Genomic DNA, 15,799 nt, shown 5'->3' with positions numbered 1-15,799 from the left:
CTCGATTCAGTATTTGGAATGGGTGGGTGTTACGTGTGGGGTGTGTCTGTACCCTGATCAGGTGTTCCCAGTGTGTGATGTGTTATGTGGCTTATGTCTAGTTGTAGTTCCCTGCCCTGGTCTTGTAGTCCTTATCGCTTTCCCTCCCAGGTGTATCCATTTGCAATCAACCCAGGTGTGTCTTGTCTCGTCATCCCCTCCTGTATAACTGTTCTGTTCTCCCCTGTGTGAGGTGCTGATCCTGTTTGTACAGTTCTGTGTTTTGTTTGTCATTATTTTATGTTACTCCTTAATTACAAAAACCATGGTAATTATTCATTAAATATCTTTAGTTGGTTACTTTGGCTACCGTCTCCTCATTATGTTACATTGACAAGACAACAAGCACTCCTTCAGTCAATGGTAACGTAATAGTGGGGGTTGGGAGAATGAGGTGCGGATGTTCTCCACTTTTTCCTCAAAGAAGATTGCAAAGTCTTTGGCAGAGAGAGATGAGAGGGTGGGGGGGAGTGAGGAGGGAGGACATAGTAGCATGCAGTTTGTGAAAGTTCTTGGCAGAGGCCTCGATCCTATGGTGAAAGAAATAATTTGCTAATATTTGCTATTTGCACAGTGGCTACATTCTCAAGCAACTAATTCCCAGCAGGTTCAAAATGCTGACGCAAGAGATACAGGGTCGACTAATGAAATCATTGACCGTGTTCCTGAGATAAGGGCTGCTAAATGAAGATGGTTTAGAAAAGAGGAAGGACAGACTTTGGACCCCCTTATAGTCTCTTACTCTTCTTTCCCGTCACCTGTTGCAGTGTTCTGGTCTCTCTCTCTTTCTTTGGACCCCTTATAGTCTCTTACTCTTCTTTCCAGTCACTTGTTGCAGTGTTCTGGTCTCTCTCTGGTCTCTCTCTCTCTCTCGCTCTCTGTTGCGACCATGAAAATTGCTTTTGCCCCAAGGGATGTTCCCCTGCAGAGGAGACTGCAGACGGCCGCCGTGATGCACTGGGTCTTCTGTTTCCTGGCCATGGGTGAGTGTGAGTGTGAGTGTGTGTATGTGTATGTGTGTGCATGCACGTGCATGCATTCACGCGTGTACCACTTGTGTGTGTGTCATGGTAGTGGTGTTAACCTTTTCACTACCACACTACAGAAGGTTAACCTTTCACTACCACACTACAGACGGTTGTGAAAGGGTTAACCCTTTGTCATGTGGCAGTGAAAGGGTTAACCTTCTGTAGTGTGGCAGTGAAAGGGTTAACCTTCTGTAGTGTGGTTGTGAAAGGGTTAGCCCTTTGTCGTGTGGCAGTGAAAGGGTTAACCTTCTGTATTGTCGTAGTGAAAGGGTTAACCCTCTGGTAGTGTGATAGTGAAAGGGTTAATGGAGCTAGCTGCTACAGTATTCCATTACAGTGCCATGTGTGTCAGATTATAGTTCTTTGCATGATATACATAATAATGTGAAACATTGGCTTTTTCCAGATCCTGTACTGTTCCTTTTCAATGTTTAAAACATTCTACATTCAAATTTTTTGCTCCATTGGATATGTTATATCACTATACGCGTGTTAATGTAATGCTTAATGCTCGTGCCAAAAAAACTGCTACTGGTAGATGTGACCTATATAGTCGAACCAAATAGTTCTATTACATTATCAAACACAACCGTCCACCTCATGTACGATGTGAGTGCATGACCAATCAGATGATGAATTATGTTGCGTAGTAAGTTTACACAGTCACAATGAGAGCCGGTATACATGGTCATGACTTCTATTGTCTATATGCCATCATTTGAAGTCATCTGAAGCAACCCAACAATAGGTGCTTTTTAAAAACAGAACACACAAAATGGGTTACAGCCATGTTTTAAAGCCATGCAACACATGTGTCAGTGTGCATTTATCAAGCCATCAATAAACTGATATAAGTTTGACTGCAACAGCAGCAGATCTATCGGTATTCGGTAGACATGATTAAATCACATAATGTGAGTAGTTAATAGATCATTCACAAACTGTTAGTTGATGAGTTATGAATGACTTGTTAAATGTTTTTTAATAGTTGGTTAATGATTTAAAACCGTGCCTTATAAATAATTAATAGATCATGAACAATGCTGAAGGATTCAATGTCCCCGATGACATCACTGGTGGTGGCCATATTCAAACTCATTTAAGATAAGATAAGATATAAGATATAAGATAAGATATTCCTTTATTGATCCCCTTGGGGAAATTCAGGCATCATAGCAGCATGGGGAGGGAGGAGGGGAGGTACAGGTAGTAAAAAAGCAGTGTAAACAATATAACAAATCAATATAATTAACTTTGGACATGTGCATATGGGCAACAAGGTGCGAGATGAGGGTATGTATGCCCTCTCAGTTATATTTTCCCTACAATAAATAGTTCAAATGTATTGTAATTGTGAGAGTTATTACTACTCTCAATAACTGTCTAACTAAGAGTTTTTGGATGCGTGTGAAATTATGTGCAAAATAAATCAGCATTGATTTTTGGTGATGTGCCCCTTTAAGTATTTGTTAACAATAATTAACAACTTTCAGTAAAGTAAACCCTCTCTGCTGCCAACAACAGCAGCATCCACCTACAGCTGGCCTCGTCTGGCCTTCCATCAGTGGACCTATCTAAACACAAATTAATAAATGTTTAAGAAGTGAGTAACAAATCATTATTCAAAGATTTGGCTAGCTGGAGACCCCTAGAATTAAGTGGGCGCTCCTCAGTTGATGTTGGTAGCACTAACAATATATAGCCACAAGGTGGAGCCAAAGAATAAATGCATCCTGGACATAATGCAGTAGCCCCAGCTCACCACAAAGGTTGAGCTCTTGTTTTTACGTGAATTATGATTTGATATATTTCACTCTGGGATAATAATATAATAATACAACTTTATTTATCGTCACAAACAGGAGGTTTCTGACAAATAGGGAGTCCACACGTGATGCCAAGTTAATAATTTTTCGTTAATAATAATCTAAACAAACAATAATTGAATAAACAACAAATGTAGGTACCAGAATTGTCAAGGGATTCCCAGTTGAGTGTTGCTGATACAACCTGTCCTGGGATATGGGAAAGCAGACAGAAGGGATTAGACAGGGGAACATATATAAGGGTGCTGCAGGCAGCTCTCTGCACTGCACAGGTGCTTCAAATTGGGGTAACGACCTACCCACTGTTGGATTCTTCGGTAATCAGCCAATCTCATCTCGTCATCTCCTTCGTGACTCTCCCTGTTCTGCGTTGTGTTTGTTTCAATACTTCACGTTGGCTGTCACCAACTGTATCAACCCCTGTTAGTACATCCGTTAGTCATAAGAAACGACACTGCAACGTGATCTATTTCCTTAGATCCTCATGTTTATTTTCATAAACATAGCCTCTGTACCAGATGGAAACACCGTTCTGTAATGTCCTTGACCAGTCTTTGAAGGAAAACTAAATTCATTATTCTCCACCATCTCTTCTCTCACGAGTCCACTGGTTCTGGGCCTCGTTGTAGCCATGCATGATGTGATGATGTGGCATATTTCCCCTCCCCCACCCGGCGGGGGTGAGGAGGGATGAAAGTCTCTGATCAACGCGTCTGCTCGTCTGTGCTTCGTATCTCAGTCTAACTTACCCCGGAAGGAACTCACACCTCATAACATTCTCCCCTTAACAACAGGCCCGCCCCCTCTTCTTGTTACTACGTGACACGCAGTCTTTGACAACGGCTCTTTGACCCAAATCACTATAGCAACGGCGATGTTGATATTACCGCCTCTCTTACCCCAAACAAACGCTGTGGCACTTTCTCCAGATCGAGTAACCTTGATGCTGTGGCTATCAGCTGTTGATGTTAACAGCACAGCCCGAATCCTCATCTGCTGCTGACACACACTGACTGCCGGCTACTTTTAAGATCTATAGATCCGTCTGAGTAGATGCTGTCACCCACCGATATATATACATTATATACACATTGAAAAACATAGATTCCTTCACCACTCTACCATGCTCTTTGAGTCAGAAGATTCCCCATTGCAGGTAAAGTGGGGGTCGTCACACCCTCCCCCTAAAGAAAAGGGTTCTACCCTATTAACAAGTTAAATTTTATTTGACAAACAAGCTAACCCAAATGTAACAATAATATTTAAATAATAAACAGTTGTTCTAACCCTAAATACAAATCAAAACCTCTTTAACCCTTTCATCCATTCCCCTCACCATCCTGCCTCCGCTCTCTGCAACATAGGGCCCTAGGAAGCAATTTAACACTTTCAGTGCCAACAACGAGGTTTCTCGTTAGTTCATGCCAACCGTTGAGTGCCAGCCGACAAGAGATCTTGTTTTTAATCGTTATTTTTTTTATTATCGATTTCCATAAATTTTTCATCAATCTAGCCTCACATTACCAGTGGGGATCTGTCTGAACTCGAACAGGGAAAATACCGCCCCCTATCGTCTCTCCGGATGGTACTGCACCCCTTTGGATTGGATTGAATGAAACGCATGGAGAAAAAAAAGTCCTGCTTCCACATTTTACTTGTCAGACAAGTAACCGGAGACGATCCAAGTAATTGCCACCACCAGAACAGCAGAGAATATGTGTTTCCAGTACCCAGCGTTGGATCAATAAACACAATCGATATTTGGAATGGCAATCAGGAATTGGAATAATCTTTTTGGAGAACATCTGATCTGAGGTAAGGAATCTATTTTACCAGTCTTGGGATAATCAGAGCTATTTTCACCTATATATCAGCGTGTGCCATATGTATGTATGTGTGTGTCTGTGTGTGTGTGCGATCAGGAAATAAGATAATCGATATTTCAGCCCGCTTCTATAGCGGGCATAAATACACATATACTATCGATAATCTAGCGTTTATTTGAAAACTATTCATACATAGGCCGAAAAATGACAACGTGTTTTGTGTATTCCAGTGTATTCCAGTAAAGGGCCGTTTATCACAGAATCTTAATTTTTTTCGGAAACTTTCAAAAAACGAGCGTTTTTCAAAATGGTATAAAACGGAAATTAACCGATTAAAAAACAATCCATTTCGACAATGTTGACTGCAAACAAGTCATTGATAAGCGACGGCCATATTAGACACATAGCCATAATTTAAGTTATATATCGTAAAATAGCTTATGCTCTGCTCGTAGTGGAACATATCCCATATCAGTCTAATACTGAATACATTTATTCACATGTACACACCCATCCGCCTGGCCACACCCTCATCCGCTCCTCTACATAAGCAGGGATGTGGCCATACTAGCAGTTCCTTCCCTATTTTCACCACCGACAAGTGTCTGTATACACCACTTGAGTTTAGTGCCGAAATAGTTGTTGGAAAGGAGCTACGTGGACATTGTATCTTATTTTTTCTCTCTCTCGCCAATTTACGAGAAAAGCTAAGTCATAATGTCTGCACCTTCGGGGGGTTCGAGCGCTCACAACGTCACCCTTCACCAGCGCTTCTCCATTGCCGCGTCCGCCGTGCGTCGTGGGGCTGCTCTGACTCCACGGTCGTGGCAGTCAGATACGCCCCGAGCGGCGCCCGGTGGTGAGTCTGCCTCTCCGAGGGGCCGTTGAGCCGCCGTCTCCCATGAGATGGCCTGGTTCCGGCCCTGGTACCCCCGCCAGTGGACGGTCGGCCGATAGGCCGACAGCTCCTCTGGTGGCTGGGGATTTGCGACGCAGGCTCTTCGCCTCTGCTCGCTCCCGTCGTAGGGCGACGAGCTGCAGGGGCGAACGGCCTGGCTTTGGGGTTGTGCTGGAGCCGAACGAGAGTGCTATTGCCCTGTCTCTGTTTCCGATGGAAACTGAGGATCACATGGAGGGGGCGAGAGCGCTCTTGTTTGATGCCCCAATGGATTCATATCATTCTCCCCCTCGGGGTGTGGCAGGGAGTGTTGCGTCTCCTTGGGGTCCCTTGTTCTCTGGTGTTGGGGTAGAACCTCCGACCCTGAGACAAGATGCCCAGCTATCTGCCGCTTCGGATGGTGGCGCCCAACATGGCAGCCTCCCGTACGTGAGGGACGCGAGTGACGTGGAGGGAGGTACGCAAGGGGAGTTGCTTGCCTTGTTCCCCAAGCTCATGGCGGCCGCCGCAGCCGCTAATGGCGTGGCGTTGCCGCAGCCTCTGCCTGCACCTGTCCCTGATGACATGATGGGTCATCTCTGGCAACGTCATCCTGTGAGAGAGACGGGTGTTGTCTGTCCATTCTTCCCTTCAATGGAGGCCTACGTGAAACAGGGACAGGTAATCTCCCGCATCGCTGGCCTTACCCCCGCCTACGTGCCAGTCACACGGGTGGTGGGTTTGGTCCAGGGACTAAAGGACGGGATGCCTCGGCTTGATAGCCCGATGACATCCATACTTTGTCCCGAAGTGGTGTGGGAGCCGTTGCGGAAGCCGGTTCCCCAAGGGAAATCGGCTAAGCAGATGGCTAATTGGATTGACCAGGCGTACATCGCCGCGACTCAGAGCCTAGCTGCGACGTCTAACATCGCGCAGCTAGCGCACTACATGTCCGGGATGATGGCGGGCGGGTCGGTATTGGATGACCACGATCAATATCTTCACGCCCAAGCAGCTGGAGCCATCCTGCACCTTACCCAGCTGCAGGCGATAGCCGCCGGGAAGGGGCGCGCCCTGGCCACTCTGTCCCAGCGCCACCTTTGGCTGGAGCAGGCGAGGGTGCCGGAACAGAAGATGATTCCCCTGCTCACGGCCCCCCTCTCCGATGCTGGGCTGTTTGGGTCGGCCATGCAGCAGATGACGGAGAGATGGAGGAGGAGCGCTCTGTGCTCCAACCCCATTTCCCCCGACCTGATGCCACCGGTGATGGCCGACGAAAGCACGCTGGCAGAGGACCGCTACCGTTGCCTCCGCCACCACCACCGCCGCTGCTGGGCCTTCGTCCAAGAAGGCCAGGAGTGGAGGGAGTGCCTCGTCCGCCGCAGCCAGCCGTGCCATGCCCGGAGGTGACGGTAAGGATCGACGTGACCAGGCTCCACAGCACCGCGCTGCATGCGGCAGGCGCCGCTAGTGACTCTCCCCTGTTTACCCCTGTCCCTTTCCCCTCCCCAACATATAATTTTGTTACTAAATAAAAGGTCCCTCCTGGTGGGGGACTGTTTTTTGTTACAAACTGTGTGTTTATTCACTGTTATATATTGGGGATACGATGTGTAAACCCTCACCTAGCTGTGGGGTTGTGTGTTTGTTTAGGAGAGTATACAGTTTCTTGTAAATCGTTCTGGTCGCTATATATATGTGTGCTTGGCAAGGCCTGTGGCTAGCACTTGGTCGAAAAACTTGTCTTCCCTCATCATGAAGAAGACTGTGTTCTTCTTGTAATGGTAAATTTTACTGTTTTTTATCTGAGGGGGTTGTGTGTATTCTGTTACGTTGGAAACATGGCATCGAGTCCACAACTTGGTTAGAGTGTTAGCCTACAGAAGTGCTCATATATGTAGCTTGTACCGATGTCTTGACCCTCTCTTAAACGTCTGTTTTTCTTTAGACATAAAACACGGGTGACATAAGCCTAAAGCCTTGTATATAAAACCTGTTCGCAAACGAGTTGTCGTCTGTGGCTGGCGTGCATTGGTTTAGCTTATCCTAGTGGATATACGCTTTTCATGTAGCATGCTAGGTACACGGGTATCATCGCTGCTGATTGTTTTTCATCGTATCCGGGGTGTGGGGTCATGAGGGGGTGAACTGATAAACCTCTCTCCCCTTTTTTTCTGATTGGTAAGGGGGTTGGACCTCCTGTCCTCTGGGCTTCCTGTCACGCTGTTGGGTCAGCGCGTCACAGGTAGGGAGAGGGGGGGGGGGGGGGGGGGGAGTTCCCTGGTCCCACGCCATATTTGGGCAGGTGGGTCACAGAATTCCCCCCGCCATAGAGTACGTCACTGGGCGCGTTTCTATTGGTTGTGAGACTTCCGTGAGTTATTTTCAGGCTCCATGTTGTGTTATGTTTTCTGCTCTGCGCTCTGTTGCATATGTCTTGAGCTTTTGGTCACGTAGCTCAATGTTACATATATCTTTTCAATTATTACTCACGTGGGAAGTCTCTCTGGGGGTTCCCTGTCTCCTCTCTTTTATACAGAGCAGGGTTGACAGGGGTGTTTTCCCTCGGACACGTCATATTGGAACCATATCTGTGTCTCTTGGCCGGCTTCCTGCCGCTCTCCCAGGCGGCTTGGAGGGAACGTTATCTGGGTTCTTGTTAGAATTACCATTGATATGTTTTGGGTCTCGACGTGTACATAGTGCTGGCCCTGGGTGCTTCTGTGTGGAACCACGCATGGGCTTGCGCGCCTTGGTTGCTCATCATGGAAACAGCGTTTTTATCGGGCAACTAGGATGGAGTTTGTCTCTTCCGAGCGCCAGTGTACTAGGTTAGTCTCGATGAATTCTCATTCATCTCTGGGGGGAGATAACGGAATAGATCAAGCAGGTCTCACGCTTTTGGGGTGGGCCACCGGGCGCGGTGCTTTTATGTTCTGACCGTCTTGGTGGCGCCCTCTGTGATGTTTTAGATCGACACGCGTACCTACCCCCCCTCTTAGGACTGGGGATGGTGGCGTGATTAGGACACAGGACTGGTTCTGGTCACGCCGGACCAGGTCAGTTAACCTGTTGTCCGCCAGGGCGCAGATCTGCTGTTCTGGTACCCTGAAGGACTTGTGCTTTTTCGGGGGGAAAATGCCGGGTTGGCCCGGGCGTTGCAGGGGTTGATGTTATGGAGGTGTTCATGGTTATGTCACTGCGTATTATCCTTCACTGTTGCTTGGTCCATATTGTGTTGTACCTTGCACTGTGCTAAAGGAGCCTGGTCCTTCTCCATTCTTTTTTCGCCCTTCTTTTCTCCTGCTTGGCGGGGCTGAGAGGGGGCTGTCGAGGTGGTTCTTGTACCCTTCTGGCATCCCTGTGTACGTCCCGGTCCACCGGGCCCAGGTCCGGACTCGTTCTCGTCTACCTGTTGGCCTGGGTTAACCCCTTCTTGATAACTGAAACACTTGTACTGCTGTATAGCCGGTGTATACCCGCAGTTGTGTTTTGGAGTTTTTTCTTGGGGGGGTTATAGGAACAACCGCCTCCTGTTAAACTAGACATAGGGTGGTGGTTGGTTTCCAGGTGTGTTGGTAGCGGAGTCGACTCTCGGGTTAGGCCGGGCTTGACCCCGTCTGCCTGCGAGTGTACCCCCGCACCTTTCATGACGTCTGCCAATCGTGTCAGCCTTCTCTGCCTCGGCCTCTCTAGAGGGTCTGGGTTTTTTTGTGGAGGCTGCGACATGGTGCACAGCATAGCGAACCACCCTTCCGCCGGGGTGCTGTTTTCAGCAGACCCCTTAGGCGCCTGTCTAGTCTGCAGTGCTCCAGGCACAGGTCGAGTCCTTTTGACCTGTTGCCTGGATTGAGGGATCAACCTCTTTGGGGGTTGTCTCCCCGGTGCGCTGCCTGGTCCCACTGTGGGGGTGTAGCCTCTTTGAGTGCTTCAGGGCGGCGTGCTGTAGGGGGGAAGGGCCTGCTCTTGGATGGGCCCTGTCCGATATGCTGGCGATGTGGGGGGTGGTGTCACTAGTGACCGCCTGGTGGGGTCTCGATCAATGTTCCCTCAAATTTTTTTCGGTCTGAGCAAACACTCAAACCTCCTGAGCAGACATCAGCAACTACTGAGCAACATACGTCACCTTCTGATTAACCGGTTGGTTGATAAGCGGCGGTTTGTAAAAAATTATTTACCTCAATGTCTAACATAAAAATCGATACATTTAGCTGATACTCAGAAATAATACAAAAAGGCATATTATATTCCTTAAGAAAATATTTATTTGACCATTGACGATACAGAGCAACGTCCTCCCTCCCTCTTCTCTCTCTCCCTCTAAACCTCTCACCTTCCCCTCTGCTTCATTCCTCCTTTCTGTTATTCAGATACACATCAGAAAAAAAGTCACTTGTTTCCAGATTCCTCTGGTCTGGTCTTAGCTCTTACTTAGTCCTTTCTGTTAGTCTGTATGCACACTGCACATCAGAACACCTGCACATCAGAACACTGCAGATCAGAAAAGAGTCACTTCAAGTGACTCTTTTCTGATGTGCAGTGTTCTGATGTGCAGTGTTCTGATGTGCAGTGTTCTGATGTGCAGGTGTTCTGATGTGCAGTGTGCACATAGACTAACAGAAAGGACTAAGTAAGAGCTAAGACCAGACCAGAGGAGAAGAGCTGCCTTTGGATTATTGTATTTATTATTTTATAATTTTTTGAGGAACAGAGGAGTAAACAAGTGACTCACTTGTTTACTCCTCTGTTCCTCAAAAAAAAAATCCAAAGGCAGCTCTTCTCCTCTGGTCTGGTCTTAGTTCTTACTTAGTCCTTTCTGTTAGTCTGTGTGTATACTGCACATCAGAACACCTGCACATTCAGAACACTGCACATCAGAACACTGTACATCAGAAAAGAGTAACTTGTTAAATAAAATAATAAATAGAATAATCCAAAGGCAGCTCTTCTCTTCTGGTCTGGTCTTATAGGCTCTTTAGCTCTTAAGGTGCTCCCATAGTCGAGCGGACTGTACACGGACTGGACTCTGCGGAGGTCCACTGGACTCTTTGAGCTTTCATCGTCGAGCGGATTTCCGCGGACCAATTTCCTACATGTCTCGCGCCAGTTTACACCAGTTTACACCTCGCGCCAGTTTGTGTGACACCAAGTGGGCGCCGCGGATGTCCGCGCGTCAGAAAATAGGAGCTTCGCACTTGGACTCTGCGTTGGGTCTGCTTTGAGTACCCTTTGGGTCAGCTTTGAGCCCGCGGGAGTCTGCTCCGTGTACGGTCCGCTCGACTATGGGAGCACCTTTAGTCCTTTCTGTTAGTCTGTGTGCACACTGCACATCAGAAAATAGTCACTTGTTTACTCTCTGCTCCTCAAAAAAATTTAAGAATAAATAAAGTTATCCAAAGTCAGCAGAAACCACTTCTCCTCTGGTCTGGTCCGCTTCTTCTGGGAAACAGAGTAGAATAGAATAGAGTAATTAGTAATTAATCTTCTAACATCAGATTTTTGCCAAGTTCAAAACACACATGTTTGTGTTACTGTTAATACTGTAGTCTTGAAACTGTCTTGGTCTAGAAAATACAAACACGACTAAACAACATTATGTTAATATTAGCAGTTCTACAACTGATAAAAACAAGCTCTTAATGATTTAGATGATAATTCCTAATGAGTGACAGACAGTATAACACACACATATCTGATCAGGAACTAATATGTTACCTTATCTTTCCTGTCTGTCTTTCTCAGTTCTCCAGTGGTTGTACACCTTGTCCAGGCTGATGGTGGTGGCACCGTCTGTGTCTGCTTGCAGCCTTGACTTGATTCGCATCAACTCGTCTAGATGTTCCACTTCAAGACGATTTCTTGATGTTGTTTTAATACGATTCATCAAGCTAAACCCTCTTTCACAGTCTGCACTGGACGCTTGAAATGTAGTCCATTTTCCATTCGTCCCATTTTTTCCCTTCAGAAAAGTCACCTGAAACTTTTGCCTCGCAACATGTTTTGCAGAGAACTCCTTTCTCCTCCGAAAAAGAAAAAACATCTCCCAGTTGCACATGTTGGCCATCTATTTGCACAAACTGCGTCAGCCATTCAGTCTCCTCCTTACTTTGGCTGGGTTGGCGGTGGCGGTGTGAGTCGTGTAGGAGGCTGACTGACTAGTCGTAATTATTATTTTACTGTCTCGTACTGTACGGCTGCTGCGGATTCAGGAAGCGCCAAACGTTTAGGCAAATCACAGACGCAGATACTAAAACATCTCTCTGTGGTGCCACGCAATAGGTTGGATCGTATCGAAGAGCTAGCCAACCCAGAACGTGTGAATTACGTGCATCCAAACAAACGTATATATTTTTTTTGTACACAAATGTTTCTGTGCGCGACAGATTTCAGATGTGTGCGGGAGCGTTTGGCCATGTGCGCGGGCACGGGCGCAGCTTAGAGGGAACATTGGTCTCGATGCTGCGGCGTCGTTGGCCTCACCAGGCCCCCTTTTCCGGGGGGTCCTGACCCTTCCTGGGGCTGGGTCCTCCTTTGCGCTCCGCTGCTACGGCCTTGCCACGGGTTGGGTTCTTGACCTTGACCTCATGATATTAGGGATTGTAACGTTTTTTTCTTCTTCCCGTTCGTTCCCTAGTGGCATGTGGGTTGCGCGCCTGTGTAGTCGTGGGTTCTTCTGTGGGAAGGTAAGTCCCACAATCTGCTCACGATCTGTGCGTTTGAGTTGCTAAACCCTCTTCGCACAGTCGGATCCGATTCACTGCACAGGCTGGATGCTCAATGACAACATCTGATATGTCGTCTAACATAGGACTAGGAGAGTCTTGGGTGACTACATTTTGGAGAGGCCCCTAGGCCCACACCCGCACCCCGGCAAGATTGTTACCCAGTATGATGTCCACACCATCAACAGGCAACTCAGCGCGCACACCTCTTTGCACAACACCACTTCCCAAACCTGAAATGAGAAACATTTTACGTACAGGGAACACAGGGAACCTTGTACGAGGAGAAAAAAAAAGTCTAGCTCCCTATGCTGCAGATCTAATTTGGCAAGCTCAGGGCTAGATCCACAAAGAATGGATTGCACGGAGCAAGTTGCACTTACTTACAACTCATTATGAATTGAAAATGGGGGACCCTGATGTTAAAAAAGACTAAAGTCTTTCTCTGGTCTGCATCCCCTTAACAGTTGTGTGTATTGAGTCGTACTGTATTGTACCCATTCTGCAATCTGTTAATAACATTTTCATTCAATCAATCAATCTGCACAGTGATTGATTGAATGAAAATTGTATTAACAGATTGCAGAATGGGTACAATACAGTGCGGCTCAATACACACAATTGTTAAGGGGATGCAGACCAGGGAAAGACTTTCGTCTTGTTTACATCAGGGTCCCCCATTTTCAATTCATAATGAATTGTAAGTAAGGGTGCAACTTGCTCCGTGCAATCCATTCTTTGTGGATCTAGTCTTTTGCCTAATGTCCTCTAAAGCCAACGCTTGTTCCTCCTCTTTCAACTCTATAAGCAGCAGTTCCTTCTGTTGTTCAAAACTGAGTGCCATAGTGCACTATTGGCTTACAAACAAACAAAACAAACTTATGTTGGGACAATGAAGTGTGAATACCAAGGACAAAACAGTCTGATCAAATGAAACCTCCCCACCCTGACTAACTACAGAGCCTAACTAACGACCTAACTACCTCAAACCCTAATCTTCGTGCTGCTACATGCAGGGGGTACTTATGCACTAAAACTCTCTGGGAGGAAGAAGTAATCAAATCAAATAAAATTTATTTGTAAGGCCCGACAACACACGTTAATGTCCCCATGGGCCGGACACGTCTTCTTTAAACAAGTCAAGAAGAAACATAACAATAGGTCAAGAACAAAACAAGAACACCATAAGGTCCAACCAATTTAAAATAAATGCAAAATAAATGAATGAATGCACTCCCAGACATACCCCACGCGAAGGTAAGGAAAAACTCACTAAAACCTAGCAATAGGAAAAAATGCACCACAGGCAGTGTGGAGGAGAGAAACCTTAGAAGGGCCATTCAAGGGGGGATCTCCCTTCTTAGATGTCGGTGATAGTAGTGTTGCAGACGGACAGTTGGTAAGCATGCACTCATGTGTGTAGTGAAACACAGATGAGTGCATGCAATAGCAATTGAACATTTTGAAAAATGTAAGATAGAGCTGATAGCAACTGAACATTTTGAAAGATTAAAGATAGAGCTGATAGCGGATCTATTTGAGGCACAGGAGCGGCGCAAAGAGGGTCGCATCCTCCCCGTCTTAATCATGGGACGTTCAACACTCCGATCATCGCTCCGAGACAGCCGGAGACAGGGAGATAGGGGGCGGCGCAGAGAGGGTCGCAACCTCCCCGTCATCATCGCGGGACGTCCAGCACTCCGGTCATCACTACGGGACAGCCGGAGACAGGGAGACAGGAGGGCACGCAGCGAGGGTCGCATCCTCCCAGTCTTCATCGCGGGACGTCCGACACTCCGGTCATCACTCCGGGACAGCAACTCACAGGGAGACAGGGAGACGGGACAGGCGTTAGACAGCTCGCGTGATTGTAATGGGCGGACATAGCAATAGATACAAGTGGTAAGCATATATGTGAATATAATAGATATATTGTGGCAATTCCAGGTGTAGGGGTGGCAGAATAAACAACACACAGACAGGTTGCAGTTCCCAAAATCATACTCTTCTTTATTTTCTAATAAACAATAAACGTTTCACACGTCTCACTGGCTTTATAGCAATTAATCTGTCGGCCGGGCGGCGTCTCCGCTCCGTGGCCTGTCTCCTTGCGCTGCTACGAGAGAGTGAGAGGGTGCTCTTCGGCTCCATTAAGTTCCCCCTCCTCAACAGGCGCACCACGCCGTGATTCGATAATCGCTCTTGATGACCTTCTAGCGACAGGTGCGTCCGGAAGCGGACGCCCAAATATGGACAGCTCCCAGCCATTGGGTCGCTACGTAGCGTCCTTCAATCACCAAGCCCAGTGGTGGCTTGGGGTTGCCACAATATGAAGTAAGCATATTATGTGAATAGAATAGAAGTACTTAACCCAGCAATGAAACCACGTTGACAGACCACAAACCATGTTGACAGACCACGGACAGAAGACGATAAGAAGCTGATCCATGGCCTCGGTGGTGCACGTAGAGCAGTCACTGCAATCTTGGCAATCTTGGGTGGGGGGGGGGTTAGAGAGTTCCCATGTTTGTAGTGGGTGGAGATGGAGCAGATACATGCAGTGAGCTCATGCACACATGGCAACGGCAGAACCACAGTATACAAGAAAATTGTGAAATAGAGCAATAGATAGAACCACTGCAAGCGCATGGACACAGGGTGAGATACGAGACAACAGCCCAGGGCCACACGCCCCGTGGGGGCAGGAGGAGCCACTCAGAAGGTTCAGCACTGCAGGCCAGACAGAAGACGGCACGAAGCCGTTCCACGGGACCGGCCGAGACAGAGACAGAGGCCAAAAGGATAGACATCCTAACTAAACTAGACAGATTAATCTAAAGGTCAGTCGCCGACCAGGTGAGATCAGGGTAGGTTGAAGGAGAGCGAGAGAAAAGATGGGTCTTAAGCAGGGATTTAAAAGCTTCGACAGAGCAGGCGCCCCTAACGACGGCAGGTAATTTGTTCCACAGGTAGGGAGCGCGGTAGACAAAGGCTCTGTGGCCGGCGGATTTATTTTTAACCCTAGGAATCGATAGAAGCCCCGCATTTTGTGAGCGCAGAGCACGAGCGGGCGAGTATCAGGAGATGAGATCGGATAGATAGAGCGGTGCAAGCCCATTTAAAATTTTGTAGGTGAGGAGTAGCACTTTAAAGTCAGATCGGGCTTGAATAGGAAGCCAGTGTAGGGCGGACAAAACTGGTGTGATGTGATAACATTTTCTAGTTTTAGTTAGTATCCGTGCAGCCGCATTTTGTACTAGTTGAAGATTTTTGATGCTTGAATTAGGTAGGCCTGAAAAAAGTGCATTACAGTAGTCCAGACGTGACAAAAGCATGAATCAGGGTTTCAGCATCAGCCAGAGTTAAAATGGGGCGAATTTTTGCGATATTACAAAGATGGAAGAAGGCAATTTTGGTGAATTTTTTTATATGTGCATTAAATGAGAGGGAGGAATAAAAAATTACTCTGAGTTTTTTTATG

General features: G+C 47.0%; 1 protein-coding gene across 1 annotated transcript in view; it reads left to right on the top strand.

Moving 5' to 3' along the window:
* Positions 1-928: 928 nt before the first annotated feature.
* The window catches only part of mogat2 (monoacylglycerol O-acyltransferase 2), a gene marked incomplete at both ends in the record, with an annotated part of 98,190 nt that continues 83,319 nt past the window's right edge, over positions 929-15,799 (top strand). Inside the window, one exon of the mRNA XM_084319680.1 lies at positions 929-1,022. Within this exon, the coding sequence (XP_084175806.1) occupies positions 929-1,022 (94 nt within the window). The remainder of the gene's footprint in view (positions 1,023-15,799) is intronic.

The sequence above is a fragment of the Notolepis coatsorum genome (assembly GCF_963971535.1).
Source record: "Notolepis coatsorum genome assembly, chromosome: 8".
In the NCBI taxonomy this organism is placed as follows: domain Eukaryota; kingdom Metazoa; phylum Chordata; class Actinopteri; order Aulopiformes; family Paralepididae; genus Notolepis; species Notolepis coatsorum.
Note: the sequence above shows the minus strand (reverse complement) of the source record. Positions and strands in the feature narration are given on the sequence as shown.